At 31.1% G+C, this 15,363-nt stretch overlaps 1 protein-coding gene across 1 annotated transcript in view; it reads right to left on the reverse strand.

Annotated features, from left to right (window-relative positions):
• Window positions 1-686: 686 nt before the first annotated feature.
• Window positions 687-15,363, reverse strand: part of LOC113511314 (voltage-dependent T-type calcium channel subunit alpha-1G) — a 164,633-nt gene continuing 149,956 nt past the window's right edge. Inside the window, exons 27-37 of the mRNA XM_052903383.1 lie at window positions 14,473-14,590; window positions 12,922-13,073; window positions 12,060-12,208; window positions 9,922-10,114; window positions 7,905-8,054; window positions 7,106-7,267; window positions 6,237-6,455; window positions 5,570-5,762; window positions 4,665-5,234; window positions 4,005-4,234; window positions 687-3,612 (exon numbers count right to left, since the gene is read on the reverse strand). Coding sequence (XP_052759343.1) covers window positions 2,836-3,612; window positions 4,005-4,234; window positions 4,665-5,234; window positions 5,570-5,762; window positions 6,237-6,455; window positions 7,106-7,267; window positions 7,905-8,054; window positions 9,922-10,114; window positions 12,060-12,208; window positions 12,922-13,073; window positions 14,473-14,590 — 2,913 coding nt within the window. The 3' untranslated portion in view covers window positions 687-2,835. The remainder of the gene's footprint in view (window positions 3,613-4,004; window positions 4,235-4,664; window positions 5,235-5,569; window positions 5,763-6,236; window positions 6,456-7,105; window positions 7,268-7,904; window positions 8,055-9,921; window positions 10,115-12,059; window positions 12,209-12,921; window positions 13,074-14,472; window positions 14,591-15,363) is intronic.

Below are 15,363 nucleotides of genomic sequence, written 5' to 3' on the forward strand. Positions count from 1 at the left end.
CCAACTAACTTTAGAAATATTTTTTCTTTGAACTTTGGGAAATCGGAATACTTTGTAAAATGTAATAACTGCGCTAAGGATTTTTGAATTAAAATTGAATTAAAATTAAGAAAAAAACCCGGTATTTTTTTTTTATTTACTTATATTGCTTTTGAAGAGATATTGTAGATTGAAAAATATATTTTTTAGAACTACGCTGCAAAGAACGTGAATTCAATTTACACTTAGCCGGTTTTATATTGGTGATAAGATTGGATACATCATAATCCTGGAATAGCATCCTGCGACAAACATGTTAGAAAGTAAATCCTTTCTATTTAACCAAACTCCTCTTTACCTTTTTGTGTAAAGGGCATTATGTTGTTGAACACGATAAAGAACCCATTAAAATTCGTTTCGAGGAATTATGCAAATAAGATTGTAAGCGCCCGCTAACAAGATAGGACGCTCGCAAAGATTGTTGCTAAATTCAATTCAGTTCGCCTGTTGCTCGCCTTTGTATTCCTTCCTACCTGTAAAGGCAAATTGTATGAAGGTCCATTGGCCTAAGGAAACAAAAAGATAAAACACATACCTACTGATTGTTTTATTATTCCAGTATTATACTTTCTTTCATCTTTTTTCCGGGGACAGTATCGTATATCATATCTAGTAGCTTTTTTAAGGGTAAAAATAAAAGACAGATATAGAATTTAGATTTATTTTTTCAACCTAACATTGTCGTAACTTTCGTAACTTGACAGATCACCAGCTAAGTTTAACAGGTGTACTCATCTAATGAACATTGTTCATACTTCTTAAAATTATCATACAGTCAGTACCGAAAAAACAATTACTCATCATTATCACGAGATTTACTTTTATCACGAAAATGCTATTCTTATTATTTACTAAATTCCCTTTAATCAATTCTTTTAAGTGTTAATGAAATAAAATTATATGTATTCACGGTTATTTCTGACTAAATATTACGTAATACAACACACTTTATTGTTGCTATTTAAATTTGAACATGAAAGCATGTTAAATATCCGTAAAAGTAGATTAGGGTGGAAGACATCGTATAATTAAGAGATAGTACTAAATGGAAGGCTAAGTTAAACAAGACAAACTTATATTATCAGAAATCTTTCCAAATGCAATTAGAATAAATTGTAGTAACAAAAGCAAAGATTAAAGCTCCAACTTTATCCTGTTCATTGAATATTAAGTTGAATAGTTTGCGCATTCGGAATGCTAATACATAAATTCAATCTGCCTTCGGAGTCTACCTTACGTTACAAATTTTTCACATGACTTACAACGAAAACTTAATAAAGTCTCAACAAGATTTATATCATGTATCTACCCTTCAACTCCTACAGTATACATTTAAGAGTCTACCCACAATCAACTCCACAAGCTAATACGTTAGAAATAGGAAAGGCACAGTCGAAGTATAAAATTTATTGCTGACTTCCCTAACTAGGTCTCGATCGTCACAACTAGGGCCGCGTAGTCCCGCTGCCTCTCTTAAATAAGTATAGCAGTTAGCTTTTAAAAAGAAACTTCCGTTATAGCTACTTTGGCATTCATCGTCTCTGCGCTATGAAGAAGTTTAAGCTCAAGTTAAAAAAAAAAGCTTTATGTAAGTGAACAATTTTGAAAATATTAAAATTTACTTATAGATTTAAGTTACTTGTAGATTTGGCACGGCTAACGATAAACTGCTAAAATATGAATAAAAATTCACTTACGTTAAAACTGTCAGACCATCATCGTTGACCATAGTTATTGTAATGGTGAATCTGCGTTTGTTTATTCATGACTAGTAATAATCTACGGCCTAATTTTATGTGCGTATTTGCCAGTTATTCGTCTAAATTACGTACATGTACTGTAAGAAAATAGGATTTATTTATATTCAGAAAATATTATATTTCATTCTAAGAGAGTGATTAATACTCAATTCACGAACGATTGGTTCTGTTTTTGATAACTATACTCGTAAGATTGTCATAAATCTAGCTAGTAACAATCACTATGAGGCTACACAGTCGTTGAGTACAAATTCCTTTGGAAGTGATAACAACTAAATATTCACAACAAAATAATGATAGGCTTTTTTCCATATCGTTGGATTACACTTTACATAAATTCTAATTTTCAATGATTAGAAACCTGTTCTTAAGATGTAAATAAAATCTAACATTTAACTGACACACGGTTATAACAACGCTATTCAACTGAATTGCTAATTATAAATAGAAACTATTTATCACTTACTACAAACCAATATTTCGTTGAGGTTCTTTGGAAACTCTTAGAGTACCTCTTATTCTTTTATTTAATTTATGAATAACGAATAAAACTTTAACAGCAAGCACCGTACTAATAAATTATTTAATAAAGTTACGAAGTGAACTTAATAGCTCTCGTAGAAAACATCCCACCACAACAAATTGACTAATTCTAACTCCTATCTAGTTTTATACACCTTAACATAAATTTATTATAGTCTCTTTATAATTTAGTTGAACCGGCCGCAATTGGAAAAGTAAGACTTGGTTGAGGGTTTGGAAGTTAAAAGTAGGAAACAATCACATCGAAATGTCACAGATACTTTCACTCTGTCGGTTGAAAATTGTGCAACGCTAAAGTATATAGTCAAAAGATGAGTTCGTAAAAATCGTCACTGTGTCACTGTTGCGCAACCGAGTTCAAACATTTATCGTTCTTTGAGCACACAATATAGATGAGAAGGAGCTTGTGAAGGGAAGAAGAATACTCAGGTGTCACTTGATGTGCCACCTAAATATAGACTTCGTGATGTTGCTGCGGCCGGCCTCGCCTGGACTAGGAGCCGCGTTCTGATAATTCTACGACGTCCTCTGGCTCAGGTCTTGCCGCATCTATCTTTCGTCTTTCGGCTATCACTATTCGTATTTTTTCTTCTTCACTAATAATTTGCTCTCCGCACTCGAGATTTATTTGTGAATGAGGCCGTAGCGATGAGTGTGAAGCCTCACTAGTTACAGCTGACTCTGTAGATAATCTTCTTTTGGAATTTATCCTAATATTTTGTCTCGACGATGGGACAGCGAGGAGTACGGGAGCTGGTCGTAGAAGTCTAGCCTCTTCGCCTCGTAATGAATTCCTTTTATCGACCCGTTGTCTACGATTGTTAACAAAGGAATCTCGCCGAGGTGGACTACCAGGTTCTAATTCGTCGATGTCATCAGCATCAATGAACCTGGCGTCTTCTTCATACAATGCTGCCGGGGGGTCCGATATGGAGTCCTGTCGACGTCGTCCAAATGCATGAGGAGATAAAGAAGCCCTTCTTGGCGGTAGCGATGTCGGCAACAAAGCGTGGTGAGAGTGCAATGTGCGTCGGCGGCGTGTGGGGGACGGTGCTGGTTGCTGTTTTGGCTCACTGTAAGTGAAGTTTGCTGGAAGGGACGGTACCTTGTTCAATGGTCGCGGCGGTGATACGCATTCTTCTAGAGCTCGGCATAAAGCTCTATCTTCTTCGTCATCAGCTTCCCGTTCCAACTCTCGTTCTAATTCCACATCCATATCGATTTCATCTTCCATTTGTTTATGGGACTCTTCTAGATGTTTCATTAAAACCTGTAATAGAAAATAACATGTTAATTATAGGGTAAATAATTTTTTTATCGCAAAATCCTTAAAACATCCTAGATGTATTTACTTATTCAGGCTATCCATATATTTACCTCGTTTTAGTGCTATGTTTTGTCTGAATCATTGCATTTATATAAATCAATATTTGTTGAGGGAAATTAATAAATAAATAAAATAAAATAAAATCGTATTGTATGACGCTATTATAAATTCAAGGTAGAGGTATTTTTGCATAACTGTCATTATCATTGTTATGTACCATGTATGAATGTTCTCTGTCAGAATTTTAACTACTTAGCCCTTTCAAGTTTATTTTTATTTTTTTTGTTATACTTATTACATATTCACAGAAAGTTATTTTATGTTTTGATACTTACAGCAACAACAACGTTGACAAGCACAAACTGTGCCATGAGTACAAACACGACGAAGAATATCGGCGCAATAATGGTGGAGACGCAACAGTTACGGACGCAGTCTACAGAACTGTCACAATCTTCTCTCAGGGTGTCCTTCATAATGCCGTTCCAGTTGTCACCGGTTGCCACACGGAACAATGTGAGAAATGCCATTCCGAAATTGGCGAAGTGGGCGTGTTCACCAAGACCTGCAGAATATTAATATCACTGTTGACTTGTATTAAATCTACATATTGATCCTGATCTAAGTTAATAGAGAGAGAAAATTTAACCAAATATTTAAGAATTCATAATTTGAAACTTTAATTTCATGTGGTAGTGTATAAGGATATAAAGCGTCACAATTTCTTTCTATCTCCAGGATACCGCAAGGAAATTTATAGCAAAAAGTATAGTTTATCTATTAAGAATAGGAAGTTTTAAATGAAATCCTATACCGAACCGTTTGGCTTTATGAGAAGAAACCCGTATCCAACAGTACAACCTTAAAGGGCTGTAGAGGTTACAATTAAGTTGTGAAAACTTTTTTTAATTACCTTAAAGAATTTATTTTCTCTTCTAAATAAACATTGAAATGTTGAATAAAGTAAATAAAAATAAAATAAATAAAGCACTTACCTTGACATGGAATTTCATCAGAGCACTCCAATCGTCCGAACAACTCTACGCCTAAGGCAGCGAAAATGAAAAAAAGCAGAAAAAACAAAAGCCCCAAGTTTCCAACTTGCGGTAACGCTTGCATCACAGTATCTAACAGTGCTCTAATGCCTTTTGCCATTTTCAGTAACTTTAATACTCTAGCTATTCTTAAAACTCGCATAACCCTCATTATGGTCGGGTTAATAGGAATTATATTTGTCTCTAACTCTTCTAAAACTATTCCAACTATGGACAACATAACAATTATAACGTCTAACTGATTCCATTTGTCTTTTAAATATATTTTAAAACCTAGTGCCACCAGTTTCATTATTGCTTCCAGTATAAACACTGCTGTGAAGAAATAATTGAAAATTTTCAACGCGTATTCAAGAGCTGGTGGCATTTTGTAATATTCTATTGCCATTGTGACTACGTTGAGACCAATAACACCAGCTATTGCTAAGTCGAAATATTTCGATGTAACGACATTGTGGACAAATAGTCGTGTTTGTGAGTAGTCTGAATAATATGGCCGTTGATGCATTTCTGAAACAAAGGAAATCATAAATTTATATAATTTTTTTAAAGTAACTTGAAGATTGCGGCTTACCACGTGTGTTGAGGTTTCGATTTCTATGGATTCGGGTATAGTGAAGTCTTGGCGATTATTTCATGTTTTTTGTAAGGTTGTGAATATTGAAATAGAACATCGAATAGAGCATCGGTATCGTTCAAAATAAAAAAAATATTTCGCTGTATAAAAAATCATTTTGTATTGTTTTATCATCAAGATTACAATTATGAAGAATTACAAGTATAATTAAAAATACGAAAAAGGGAAACTTCAATTTATATGTTATCAAATTATATATTATACTCACTTCTTCTCTTCTTCTCCATCTGCAGCGCTCTTTTGGCTGCTCTCCGGACTCTTTCTTCTTTCTCTTGTTCTTCTCTGCAACGGTGGAAGTTCTCCACCACCACACCCACGAACATGTTTAGCACGAAGAAACCAACCAGTAGAATGAACGCAATGAAGTATAATAGCCGCCATTCAGAATAATTCACTATTGGCTGCAGAATAAATATATATATTAATAGAATAATATAGTTTAATCAGCAGAAAATTAATTATAAACTTTAATATTTTAACAAATGATACATTGACTTAGACATAAATTAAGCAAATTTGAAGTTGACTAGGTATTCTTTCATTTATCAAAAAAGTAATAAATAATAAACATGTTCGTAAATATTGCATACGAAAGTTTACAAATTTCACTTTATATATATGATATACAATAATTATAGGTATATAAGTATATAAATTGTTATTAATTCTTACTAATATTATGTGAAAGTGAGTTTGTTTGTTACCTTATAGTTCCTTAACGGCTTACTTAATTACTACGAATTTTAGAAAACACTATATGAGATGGAGAAGAATATGAGCTATTTTTTATCCCGGTAAGTAGACCTATTTCGGTAACGCGGACGACATCGCGGGTAAAAGCTAGTAATATGAAAAAATAGGATTATAAAACTTACTTGTTGATCCACCCCCACAGCGTCCAATCCTGTATACATAATATTAACCCATCCATCCCTAGAGCTCAATACAAACAGCGACATCAGCGCTTTACCGAGATCATCGAAATTGTACTTCCGATTCACCCATACATTCCCTTCTATCGCGAGACAGTCGGATTTGTTCTTGACATTTTTAATATTCGCCCCTTCGCAATAGAAGAACGCTCCCTTAAATAACTGAAAACATTAAATATTAATGACAAAGTTCAAAGTCTGTTACAAACTTTTGATGTTTCGTATTTATTAATTACCAACTGTTTCTGTGAGTTGTCCGCGTGAATTTTGATCGTAAATTATATCACCCTATGCATTTCGCATTACAGGGCAAATAATAAATAGTTGGACGTGAAACGTCAAGATATTCAGAATTAAATTGAAAATCTTAATTAAATTTGTATACAAAGTATATCCCAGTAATATTTGAAATTTGAAAGTTTGTAAAGATATATAGATGTTTTAAACGGCTTCAAATTAAATTTGGTACACAGGTAGATTTTATCGTAATTAAATATTAAGTATACTTTATTTACGCGGAAAAAGACGAGAGAAATAACTAGTATATATATATATATATATATATATATATATATTTCTCTTCAAGAGTTTAGTTATAATACAAACAAAAAAAATCTTTTTTATAACATACGAGTATATATATATATATATATATATATATATATATATATATATATATATATATATATATATATATATATATATATATATATATATATATTCTAGTTATTCTACTATACGACTTCGAAATAAATTCAACTATATCTATTTTATAACTAAGGCTTCTTAATAAAAAATGTCTCTAATGTTACCTGAACACCCAATATGCCGAATATGATGAAAAATGTGCAACAAATGAGTACGATGTTCCCGATGGGTCGTAACGACGAGAGCAATGTTTGGACGACCAACTTTAATCCTGGCGCCCGGTTAATAACTCTCAAGGGCCTCAAAGATCGTAAAAGTCTAAACACCTAGACGAAAAATAAAATTAAACTGTTTTTATGTTCATTAATAAGTAATTACAGTTCTTGAGGTACGTCATATTCATCCCACGACGACTTATTTCCTTGTGTCGTGGGAAATTCCTAAATCCATTTTCAGTGCTCTTTTATGTTAAATAAGGAAATATTGTATAAAATTTGATTTCAAAATTTTTTAAATAACAGTACTTTTGATTGTACATTGATAAGTTCATAATTTTTTACTTTTGTAAACGTATATATATTTATAGTTTGAATTAATAACTAATGTCTATTGAAATTATTACAGATGTACAGTCTACATGAAATTAATAACAATTGGAAATCATTAATTAATTGATTTTTAATTTGTTAAATAAATAAATAAACAAACAGACGAAACAAATTCTTAATAAATGTTTATCGATGATTTCGTTGCATTACAATACGGTTGTATATTAGATCCGTGATAGGTACTTATCTTATAGAAAGAATATGTCATTATTGGACATTAGTACACTGTCTTTTTTGCAGATTAATTGGTCAGTTGTTTATATTTTTATCAAGTTCACTTGAAACAGATTATAGATAGAATGAAACATCATGGAAGATGATAGAATCCAGAAGTTCACAAACAAAATAAACTTACCCTGAGAATCCCAAAAATACGGGGGCTTGACTCTGACACTAATGACATTAGCAAATCGATAATAGATATAATGACGAGTGATCCGTCCATTATATTCCAACCTGATGTAAAATATGCTTCAGGGCCGTAGAACATTCCAGATGCAACAACCTACGAAAGTATCAAAACAAATTTGCATTCGATATTTCATGTCGTTTCTGTTTTAATATGTATTTTAGGCGACATCAAAGAGGATGAGGTTTTTAATTTTGTTGCGTATATCATACGATATTTTCACCAATTTTATATTTAATGTATCCAATTTAAAAAGTGTCGAATACAGCATATACTCATAAAAATTTGGCAGTATATAATATATTGTGTTCTTTATGATCTGAGTTATTTGCCAGCGTATGTAAAATTTCTTGTTAATAATGCGTCGCCCTCTAGTCAAACTAAATAAACCTTGTACTTTGGGTACCAAACAGCTAATAGACGTGTTACAAATTACTTTGCATTTTTTTGCAAATGATAATATCAGTTTATTTTAGAGTTAATGATACAATCATTTTGATTAATAATTCTACAAGTGTATATTGAAAATAAATATTGTGCTTTTTCTTGAATTAATATCCGAAATAAACAGTAAAAACTGTTATAGTTTGTGGCTTTTAAATGGCGGGAATTAAAGCGATAATTTAGGTAAAATATACCTAACCATTAAGCAAGAGTTATCTCGACCTTTCGAAAAAGTTACACTGGCCGTGGTCACAACTGATGTAGCCATGTCACGCCTCCATTTCCGAGACAGACGTATATATATATATATATTTTACCTAAATGATCGCGTTAATTCCCGTTTCCTAATACTAGTGACAGATTCACCAATAGGCTAAGTTGGAGTCTAGGGCAGGAGATATTAAGGGTGCCAATTTTAGAATAAAAAAAAATATAAAGTTATAATTTCATTAAAAAAAAATGCAATTAATATAATTGTGAACAAGAATATTAGATGCATTGACGACTCAAACGCATTGCAGGGAATCAGTGGATGTAGGTGGTTTAGAATCGTTCATTATGGCAGTCTATGCAGGAAGCTTATGTTTGGCAGTGGACAGGTAGTGGCTGAAATAATGATATGATGAGACCAGGCTAAATATACTGGCGGTAAATATGGGAGTCCGTCACTGATAAACAATACAAGGCTAAAGTATTAATGTTATAACTTCTACATTACGACACATATCATAGCAATTGTTGTAATATCCACTAATGGAATATCAATATTTGGGCATCAAACGTTTTCATACGTAATGACTTTTATTGATTTATTATAGTTTGTTCTGGCTCGTTGGTTCGAAATCCTTCTTTACAGCTTGACTAATGATCAGGCTAACTCCGTCTATGAATATAGATTATATAATAATTGTTATGTAATTTACGTATGGATATTTTTTTATGCAAGAATGACAATATTATAATTAAAGATATAATTTAGATATATTATTAGTTCAAAACATATTCCAATTGAATATACTATAATGAATTACTTTCAAGTAGGTTAAAATGGCACGTTCCTATTGGTTACATGTTAATATACAACTAGTAACTAAAACGGTGGCCAGATTTAATTATTAAAAAAAACATATTATATAATCCATATTTAGATATAATTAAAAATAAACAGTAAAGATAAGCATCAGTATGTATTATTATGCTCTATTTATTTTTTTCATTTAAATATATTGAATATAGGAATTTTGTGTAATTTTTATATTTCAACATAATTTTGTAATATTATTTCTTTTATATACTGAGTAGTAAATATATATTATGGTAACACTACTCACGCATATATGGATAAAAAAATTTACCTGTAGTTTTGAAGCATTTGTATTTATACTATTTATATAATCTAAGGCACTAAAATAAAGTAGAAGTTTTAATAAGAACCAGTTGTGTCTATATATAATTGAAGTGTTTGTAATATTTGCGATATATATTATAATCACAGATAACATAAAAAAGAAAGTCTGACCTTTATAAACATTTCAACAGCAAACACGGCGGTGAAGACATAATTGGCACTGGAGAGGAACGCTCGTTCCTTGGAATCAGGTGGTATATTCGGCCGCTCCATAGCAAGCGTTATGCAGTTCAATGCTATGAACAACAGCACGATATTGTCGAACCAGCTCCGTGTCACCATCCATGTACAAAACCTCCGCATTCTTGACAAAAAAAAAAAAATTAAAAACAATTACTTTCTAATATTACTAAGTCAGTATCGATATATGTACATAAAATCCAAGATGACTACAATAAGAGGCTGAGAAGCGGTACTGAAAATAGAGCGCATTTAAATAAATTATGTGCAACTTTACAGCCAGTTGCTGCGAAATTTTTATAAATTTTGCAGAAAAATATAAATATAAATATGGATAAAGCGTATTGCTTTATACTTTCGTTTTCGAATCCATTAATGTCTTGTTTTACAATAACTATTTCGTTTCAATTTATACCACACAATACCTAAATACGGAAAAGTGAAACTTGGGTTTTTGTACATCAATATTGGCCTATAATAAAATTAGGTCTTCACGCTCTCATAATTAATAATTGACGCATATAAAGTGTGTCGGATCGTACACTGAATATTCATAATCCACAGGTGCTTACCACGGTTATTTATCTGTCATTATATTATAATTATATTTTTACTAATATCATACATGTGAAAATGAGTTTGTTTGTTTGTTACCTCTTGGTGCTTTAACGACTCAATCAATGATCATAAAATTTGGTATACACGCTATTTAGAATGAAGGCGGAATTAAGTTACTTCTATATTCTATTCTATCTATGAAGAAGCCACGAATAAAATGTAGTTTACAAATAGCAATAGGTAATTCAACTGTAATAGGTAGCAACTGTATGTATATCAAGTTGTGTAAATACATAATCACGAATATACACAAATTGTGTAAATACACGATTACGATTAATCTAAATTAGCATAAATAAATATTTAGCACTTTAATTAAATTTAAGTTTTGATTCAGTTAGCTTGTAATGGCTTGTACTATATTGTGATATGTGGCCATAATACGCAGTCTGGCAGCATTGTAGTGGTTATTAATTTGCCTAATTACACGACGTATACATGTGTTGTGATACTGCTTTTACATGTACCTCTACAGTTAAGCCTAGGTTGAACTGTTTTAGTAATTAAATATGCCTGTTAATTAAAAGTATTCTGAACTAGGCTAAAGCAACTTTCGAGTATCGTTTAAAAATCGAGTAAATTTTGATATAGCGATGAGTAATTTAGAAGCTAAATATCAGACATTTTTAGCTGCTAAATTATAAAGAAAATTTCTGTTGAGTATTTTTTGGTAATTTATGTACTCGTTTCTTAAGTAAATTAATAAAGCAGTCTGAATTATTAGATCTAATTTTTTAGTGGCCAGTACTCGTTTACAATTTTTCGTACATACATAATTTTCTAATAAGTTTTAGTTCTACATTAAATGAGGATTGATGTGTTTATTATGTAGAACATTCAATACATTACCAAGCTGACATATTTATTATATTTATTTGTATAGATGTCTAAAAATCGTGTTATTTACAATTACGCCGAATCAGAGGTGAATAAACGTGCTGGGCACATTTATGAGATCGATCACTGAAAGCTTCCGCAAGTAATGTAATATCTATTTGTGTTTTTATTATGATGGATTACATAAGAGAAAACGTCATATTGCGACTCAGAATCTACTTCTTATTTTTTTATGATACGTGCGTCATTAGTATAAGGAAGTATCGAATGTGTATACTCGTATAAACATACGTCTATGTCACTTCCTACTGCTATTGAGGTAGGCAGTAACAATAGAATGTCAAATGCTTTGAATCAAACCTCTTTTGCATTCTCTACATTCATCAATCTATTCATACAAACTCGTCGGTTGTAGGTCTTTTAACTTGACCCTTTTCAGTATGTCACCTATTTGGTCGACATACGCACATCTACAGCGAGGTCTACCGATATCTTCACTCATTGGTGACCGATAAATCTCTTTCGTAATTCTGTATTCAGCAATTTTCTCCAAATAACCAAAGAAACACAATACTCCCTTTACAAAATTATGTATATATGTTAAGAGAACTCACTTATTGTCTGGAGAAAATATGTAGAGGGAATAGTCTTCTACTTCCTTGAGACACCCAGTTGGCTCCATGAATCGGAAAAGATCTTTGAATCTAAATCGCCTTCTGTCGAACCTTCCTGATAGTATGCAAGTATTATTATTTATCGCGACCTGCAAAATATAAATTAATTAGAATACATATAGAAATGCTGATCTCTATGGTTATTCTGGATTTTTTATATGAAAAACATGCCTGGGACCTACCCCAAAATTTTAAGCAAAAGATTTGGGATTCGAAGAATTTTTGATGGAATTTCGCATTACATTATATAACTGAAATTGTTGGTCCAATCAAATTTGTTTGGTGTTCCAAACAAATTTGGTTGACTTACGAGTTTTATGAGTTACTCGGTAGGATTGAATGGCAAATGAACCGACCGATAGAATCTAACAAAGTTTGTATTAGGAAATTTTCAAATTTTTGATAGAAATTTGGAATTTGACATCAGTCAATTCATAGTAGATCCCCAAGTCCTTAAATTGGTATACCTAGTGGCGAAACTAAGTAACGGTATATATTAACAATGCTAAATATTACAAGTTTAAATAATTTTAATAATCAAATAGAAGTAGAGACACTTTCAATACTCATACTTTACAAAAGAGGTATTTAATAAAAGTAATATTTCTATTAGGTATCTCTCAGTTACGTTATTTTCTAACCAATATAATAAATATGAAACTCGATATATGGATTCTCTAAATTTTTATGTTTAACTAGCTGAATGTATTTGAATAAAATTTCCATGATACATTTTATTACAATTCACGCGAGCAAAGCTGTGTGTTACGGGCTAGTTTATAATACAATATAACTGAAATACCTCTTCGTTGATTTGTTTGATTAAAGGCAACGACTGGTTGTTCGGTCTGGATGTTAGTGGTGATTCATTTCGGGGCTGGCGCGTAGCTACTTGAGCCACTTGTGCCGGTAGAGGCGTTAGGTTGCTCGCTTTTACCTCCGACACTGACGTCACTGTATTTTTCAAAATAGCAAATACATATAAGTTACTCAATAATTTTGATTATATTGGTAAAGAAAGATGGCATGCAATTTTCTGACGAAGAAAACGTTGATAAAATTTGTGATGTTTCCCACTAGAATTATTAAATTATTTGAATAATTCTAATTTTTTATGTATTGTTTTATGTAATTTTGTATTTAATTTTACAGCATTTTTTGGATGTATTTTATTGATGAAAATTGTATTAGAAATCTTTATTAGTAGGAATCATGAAATAAAATAATCTTCAAGAATAGAAAAGTTGACTTTTACAATTGTCATTGAACTAGATAATCCTTTGACTCGAGAACTATTCCTTATTAAGTATAATTATTATAATAGTATTATTTATTAGAATTATTTATAAATATATTGTTTAAGATATCACTATATATTTTTGTTATGTTTAGACTAGAAAAAAATTATAATAATAAATGTAACTGTACACATTCGTTATAAAATTTTTGATGTTTATTTTATTTTGATAGCTATGCATTGAATTTAATATTAGGTACGTAGATTACTTAAATACCATATATTTATTAATGTAAGGGTAGTTTGTTGTGCTCTTCTAGACAAATTGCAAACGATAGATAAGTTCTTGCTATCGTATGCTTGAAAAAGAACAAGACATTAACGTCCGGCATTGTTATTTCTTTTGTGTGGAACCGAAAACGTATTACTGATAAATTCCTTTGCAAACCCCTTTTCCTGACATGTGACAAATTGGAATGCCAACAGTGATGTCATATCACCGTGCTATTATAGTTTAGGACCAAACACAACAAATGTATTTGTTATTGAACAAAAATATGACCAGTGTATTGAAAAAAATTTTAGATGTTAGATACTGCCCGGTATTTTGAGCAACTTCAGCAATATAAACAGAGTGTATTATGATGTGAGTACTGTATGCAAAGATAAATAAAACTAAGTATTGTATTGTTAACTGTTCACCACAATTCACCACATTTCGTATTGTAATAAAATATTTATTAATATTTAAGTCTGTTTTTAGGTGTCTGCAGTAATACGTTTTGGTTTTCGATTTTTTTATTTTTCATAATTTATAAAATCTCTTTCTAATAATAGATATTGAATATGCAAAAGTGAAAAACTTTGTCAGATATGTATCTACTACTGTACAAATTTGAATTAAATTTGGCATTGTCTGAACCTTAAAAATTCGTGCGGAGTACGTGACGTCGATAAATAATTATTTTTGTCGCTGAATTCAGTTTTACCAACATATAAAAATAGTTTTTAAAATAAATATACAAAGCTGTCTTGTCTGTCTTAAATATTTAATACGTTCTGTCCACCTTGCAAAACAGTTAGGAAATATTTAAAAGTTAATCTTATATCTTATACCTGTTGTGCCAGTCAAATAGTCGTTGGTGAGTGAGAGTCTATGCGGTGGAGGCTTCACGGATTCTAGTCGTACTGTGGAATCTGATGAAAAGCCAGCCTCTGGTGCCTTCCAAGATACCTATGGTTGTCACAAATTAATCAATTTATGTATAATTTATAGGTTAAATATAAGGCAGAAAAATTAGGCCAGCTACGCCTCCTTATATTCTGGACTTCAATTGATTAATAAAAAATACTATAGTATTTTCTATAGAAATATTATAGAGCGCTATCTAATCGAAATTAAGCAAATATTGTATCTACTATTGATTTGGCAAGTGATATACTTTCAGATTTTTTTTATATAAATACACATGTAATCTCTAAACAAAAAAAAGAAGAATACTTTATTATCTAGTTGCCTTAAGTATATTTTGCTCTAAAAAAAATAAAATAATACAATGCTAGCTTCAATCGTAGAAAAACCAGTTTTTTTTTTGATAAAATTTCTGTGGGACCAATTTGAAAGTATATCCTTTCGGCTGAAAAAGAATTTTCCAAATATCAGTTTATAAATGACGGAGTTTTGAGATGACAAACATAAAAAATACAACTGAATTGAGAACTTTCCATTTTTTTGAAGTTAGTTGAAAACGTAGTCCTGACTAATGGGTACTATAAGAATAAATTTATTTTTTTTGCTAATACCTACAAACATGTACTCGTAATGTAAATGTATAAGTTACAAATGTGATTACATTTATAAATATACTTTTATTATACGGAAATCGAACTTGTAACCATCGTAAGGCGAGGAGGTGTGGTTAACCACTACATCATCAATAGTTCTCAAATGACATTCCGCATTTAGATATGGATAATGTTATTTATGTAATATTATAATAATGAACA

This window comes from Galleria mellonella, unplaced genomic scaffold (assembly GCF_026898425.1).
Source record: "Galleria mellonella isolate WM207_F2 unplaced genomic scaffold, CSIRO_AGI_GalMel_v1 utg139, whole genome shotgun sequence".
Lineage (NCBI taxonomy): Eukaryota > Metazoa > Arthropoda > Insecta > Lepidoptera > Pyralidae > Galleria > Galleria mellonella.